Source organism: Charadrius vociferus, unplaced genomic scaffold, assembly GCF_000708025.1.
Source record: "Charadrius vociferus isolate BGI_N301 unplaced genomic scaffold, ASM70802v2 scaffold161, whole genome shotgun sequence".
In the NCBI taxonomy this organism is placed as follows: domain Eukaryota; kingdom Metazoa; phylum Chordata; class Aves; order Charadriiformes; family Charadriidae; genus Charadrius; species Charadrius vociferus.
This window is the reverse complement of record NW_009646928.1, coordinates 1038248-1038758: the sequence shown is the minus strand read 5'-3', so window position 1 is coordinate 1038758 and position 511 is coordinate 1038248. Positions and strand designations below refer to the sequence as shown.

The 511-nt window shown below is 56.6% G+C and overlaps 1 protein-coding gene across 1 annotated transcript in view; it reads right to left on the bottom strand.

The window, feature by feature from the left end:
- Positions 1-219: 219 nt before the first annotated feature.
- EVX2 (even-skipped homeobox 2) overlaps positions 220-511 on the bottom strand; it is a 1956-nt gene continuing 1664 nt past the window's right edge. Inside the window, exon 3 of the mRNA XM_009894635.1 lies at positions 220-511. Coding sequence (XP_009892937.1) covers positions 220-511 — 292 coding nt within the window.

The window sequence follows — 511 nt, the reverse complement described above, 5'->3', positions numbered from 1 at the left end:
CTTCGATCTGAATAAACGTTTTTCCTTCCACTCGTCCCCTCCTCCCCCTCCCCCCCCGTAGGACTATGACTTTACGGTATTGACGCGCTCATCCCTCCGTATTTAACAGCCGCGTCTATTTTCTCTCCCTTCTTTCTCTGTAGGAAATACGCTAACGCGATAAACACACATGAGGAAAATAAATAATCATAATAATTTGTTTAAAAAAAAAAAATGAATTTAAAAGTTTTGGGTGCGGAGAAGCGAACGAGCAGAAGGGATGATGACAGCTAAGGGCCCGGCGAGTCCTTGGACCAAAGAGGGCAGCCGGCCCGGGGGGAACCGGGCACGGCGGGGGCTCGGCGGGAGGCGGCGTACCTTGATGGTGGTCTCGGGGAGGTTGAGGGCGGCAGCCAGCTCGCAGCGCCGCGGCCGCGACACGTAGTTCTCTCGGTAAAACTCCTTCTCCAGGCGGGCGATCTGTTCGCGGGTGAAGGCGGTCCGGTACCGGCGCACCTGGTCGGCCCCCGCC